Below are 3,995 nucleotides of genomic sequence, written 5' to 3' on the forward strand. Positions count from 1 at the left end.
GTAGAATTCTAAAATCCGTTTCTCCTCCAAAACCCAATCTTCCAAAAAAAAATCTGCCCCCATCAGAAAGAATAAAGGCGGGTACCCACTTACATCCACAGACTACAAGAAGGGCTTAGGGAGCAAGCATTTAGCGTTACTCTGGTATTATTTATGGATAAACAAATGGGGATGTCGGGAGTCATGAGTCATGAGAGGAGAATAAAGGCGCAGTCGTAAGCATGACGCCAGAAAACGCAATGGGAACAAATGGGGAAGCAAAATACTTGTATTTCCGCGTAGACAGATAGATGTGCCTCAAAAGCATTATATAACAAATTGTTATTGGATACAAAGAATAGAAGCCAACCACGGGTAAGCAAGAGCCTCCAGCTAGCTCCTCCTTCAACCGAGGAGTACCAGATTTTGGTGGATCTCATCTCACACGTAACGATGATGGATGATCATCTTGGGTTGATGGCTTCGACCATCTATGTGACCTTCTTGATTGTCTTATCTATCCACCGTCCAGAATAACTTTCTGGAAACAAAAGCTAGAATCCCTCCTCCCTTCACAGATGTGTAGGAATATTTAGAACGCATTAGATGGTCTTGATCGCCTGCTTTACGACACGCGGTGTGATAAATAAGGTCGTACCAATCCATGGAACCTCCGCCCCGTATACAGTAAATTTCTCCCTTAAATAAATCTCGATCAAATCTATATATTTATTATCTCTCTTCAACTTCAAATCTGAACGAAAGCCAACGCTCCCTTTGAAACAGCTTTGACGATCCCCCTCCATTCACACCAACTTCATATAAATCCCTAATTTTCTCTTATCACCCACCACCTACAAAATAATTCCTCTCTCTCTCTCTCTCTCTCTCTCTCCAGTGCACTCCCGACACAAAGGTTCACCTCCCCTCTCTCTCTCTCTCTCTCTCTCTCTCTCTCCTTCTCCTCTCCTATGCTATGTGTTACGGAGGGACATCACCCGAGCGTTAACATGGAAACAGGCGATCGATTCCCTCAATGGAGTCTTCAGGAGACCAAGGAGTTGTTATTGATCAGGGCGGAGCTCGATCGGACTTTCATGGAGACCAAACGGAACAAGCTCCTCTGGGAGGTTATCTCGACAAGGTTGAAGGAGAAAGGTTACCATCGAAGTGCAGATCAGTGCAAGTGCAAGTGGAAGAACCTTGTTACCCGATATAAGGTATATATACAACATATATATATATATATATATATATATATATATATATATATATATATATATATATATATATATATCCTAAAAGCTTCAACCTTTCCAGTACTGTTCTATGTTTGTCGTCTTTTACCTGATCTAATTACTTAGTTGTGACCGTCAGGGCTGTGAAACTATTGAACCTGATTCCGTGAGACAACAATTCCCATTTTACAACGAGATACAGTCTATCTTCAACGCCAGGATGCAGAGGATGCTATGGCTTGAAGCTGAAGGCGGCGGAGCGGGCAGTTCTAGTTTGAGCAAAAAGAAAACGCGGATGTCATCGGACGATGACGATGAGAACGACGAGGAGAAGTTCAGTGGTAAGAAGAAGAAAAAGAGTAGGAGCAATAACAGTACGGCGGGTATAGCAGGCAGCAGTAGTAGCACTAACAATAATAATTTGCAAGAGATATTAGAGGAATTCATGAGGCAACAAGTGCAAATGGAAGTGCAATGGCGAGAAGCCATGGAGGCGAGGGAACAACAGAGACGGTTAAAGGAGATGGAATGGAGACAGACAATGGAGGCGTTGGAGAAAGAGAGGTTATTGATGGATAGGAGGTGGAGAGAGATAGAGGAACAAAGACGAATTCGAGAGGAAGCTCGGGCGGAGAAGAGAGACGCCCTCATCTCAGCTCTTCTAAACAAAATAAGGCGTGAAGACATATGATGTGATGTGAACTAGTTATATTGTTTTGAGGGGGGGAAGAGCTGCAGCTGCTCTTGTTTTCTTGTACTGTAGAGAAGCCCTGAGAGAGGTTTGTCTTGGAACTCTCCTTTTTTTTTTTTGTTAGGTGTTTAATTAGATTAGAGTTCAGACCTTGTACGTAGTTTCTAATTCGTTGTTAATCAATTATGTTGGTTAATTGTTTTCTTATTACATTTCCTTTTCCTCTCAATGCGTATGAAGTAGGCTAACTGAACATTTTAATATTACCAGAAAAATCTCTACTATCACTTAAAAGGAAAATAGACCCACTTTCTTTTATAGTTTATACATAAACCAATGTTTCTGAAGGGATCCATTATGATAGTTTATATATATAAACAAGACTGTGGTGGGGTATACCATTATGATAATTTGTATGCATCTCAAACACTCAATTACAATCGGCATATTCAATATTCATCCCTAGGACAAAGTCCATTTCAATTACCTTTAAACATATAACATAAATGCCATGGCAAGGGGTACTCAATTGTCTCAGCTGTATTTTTGCTTGCAGCTCATAAAAGCAGGAGTGATTGATGAATTGGGTCGCATCAAGTAGCTTGTTAGGTGCATGGACATGTCTAATTACTTTAATCTGATTATCAAATCAAAGAAACACATGTGAGCAGACATACTTAGACATGTATCTAAACAACTATTGCTACAAAGTTAATGCACTTTATTAATGTGCTGAAAGAGTAAGTGAACAGAGATGGAAATTAATAAACCATTTGGTAGTTTGAAGATAATGGCCTAAACTTGATGTTGAAGTGCATTCAATTGAAGCATAACTCTTAATAGATGGAACTGTGACTGATGTGTAACAGGAACCCCATTTATACCTAATGGTATGTCAAAATTCAAACGTGACAGCTGTGTGTTAACAGAAAATGTATTAATTGGTATAGGTTAATCAAATCAGATAATGGGCATATATCTTCCTATTGATCAGCAGGGACCAGCTGCCATGTGTTGGGATGGGGAGACATGGTTGTTGAATGATTTTAAGTGAGAATTTAGACTTGAGTACTTCTTGGTTCTACGTTCATATATAAACACTAGAGATGGTAACCATGGTATGATGTATGAAATGATAATTATGGTGTGGCTCCCCTAAAATTTTGCCCCCAGTAGGCCAGTAATAGTTTATTATGGATCAAAAGAAATTAAGCTACTGCATATTTATATGTATTCCTTCAAGAATACAATAATGGCTCTTCAACAACTTCTGTAAGCTTTTAATTAATTCTCTGAAAACAGGAAGTTAGGATTCTCTGTATCCGGTTTGACAAACTGTGGGTGCATAATTACATATTAATATTAATTACAGCATGTCCAATATAAGCCTTGAAAGTTTACGCTTTGTTTGCGGTGGGTGCTCATTTATTTGCAGTGTGAATTTCATTTGCACAGGTGTAAATATATGGGAGTGTAAAGAATGAAGATAGGAGGAAGGTTATTTCTTTGGGAAAGAAGCAAGATGATGTGGTTTTCACTCTCCACTTTATAAGAGAGAGAATTTAAGGTAAAAGGAAGGTGATACCAATTTTGTATCAGTATTTGGGATGCAAAATTTGCACTGCCTATGAATATAAATAAGATAAAACGTACAAATTTTGTATCGGATAAGAATGCAAGTCATAATTGCAAACAAAAACTGATCCGGGTGCAAAATTTGTGTCCAATTATGATTTGCACCCCAAATAAAACACAGTTTCAGAAGGAATATTCTCGAGAAATTCTCCGTGAATTTTGACAAGCAAATGGCCAGATAATTAGATTCCTGCAGCCTTTATAACACTGTCAGAGTCAGGCTATGATCAAAACTTATATGCAAGTCATTCTTGCCTTCTGCAACTTGGCCTTGAGCTGTATTACGGGCACATAGGCTGGTGACCCACCGACCTCATGATAGCTCGTAAGTGTCGGTAATCATGGTCAGAATTTACATGGGGAAACAACATAAGTGGTGCGGCGAATGCACATTATATTCAGATGCATTGCTTAGTGCTAGAATAGATCTTGGAAATAAATCAAGTTCAAAT

The 3,995-nt window shown here is 39.1% G+C and overlaps 1 protein-coding gene across 2 annotated transcripts; it reads left to right on the forward strand.

The window, feature by feature from the left end:
* LOC104594905 (trihelix transcription factor GT-3b-like) lies at positions 1-3,496 on the forward strand. 2 transcript variants are annotated; one of them, XM_088897087.1, is made up of 3 exons: positions 1-1,199; positions 1,357-1,996; positions 3,364-3,496. In XM_088897087.1, exons 1-2 carry the CDS (start codon positions 951-953, stop codon positions 1,906-1,908), a joined length of 801 nt encoding a protein of 266 aa, XP_088753213.1. In that variant the 5' UTR covers positions 1-950; the 3' UTR covers positions 1,909-1,996; positions 3,364-3,496. The 2 variants fall into 2 exon arrangements, with proteins under 2 accessions (XP_088753213.1, XP_010253755.1); XM_010255453.3 differs by having other exon boundaries at positions 2-1,199; positions 3,344-3,496.
* The last annotated feature ends 499 nt before the right edge of the window (positions 3,497-3,995 follow it).

Source organism: Nelumbo nucifera, chromosome 2, assembly GCF_055504915.1.
Source record: "Nelumbo nucifera cultivar China Antique chromosome 2, China Antique-T2T, whole genome shotgun sequence".
Taxonomy (NCBI): Eukaryota; Viridiplantae; Streptophyta; class Magnoliopsida; order Proteales; family Nelumbonaceae; genus Nelumbo; species Nelumbo nucifera.

Bases quoted from the DNA above. Each gene is read 5' to 3' on its own strand.
- LOC104594905 (XM_088897087.1), top strand. From the start codon at position 951: ATGCTATGTGTTACGGAGGGACATCACCCGAGCGTTAACATGGAAACA. The intron at 1,200-1,356 runs GTATATATACAA...TGTGACCGTCAG, and splicing joins ACCTTGTTACCCGATATAAG to GGCTGTGAAACTATTGAACC.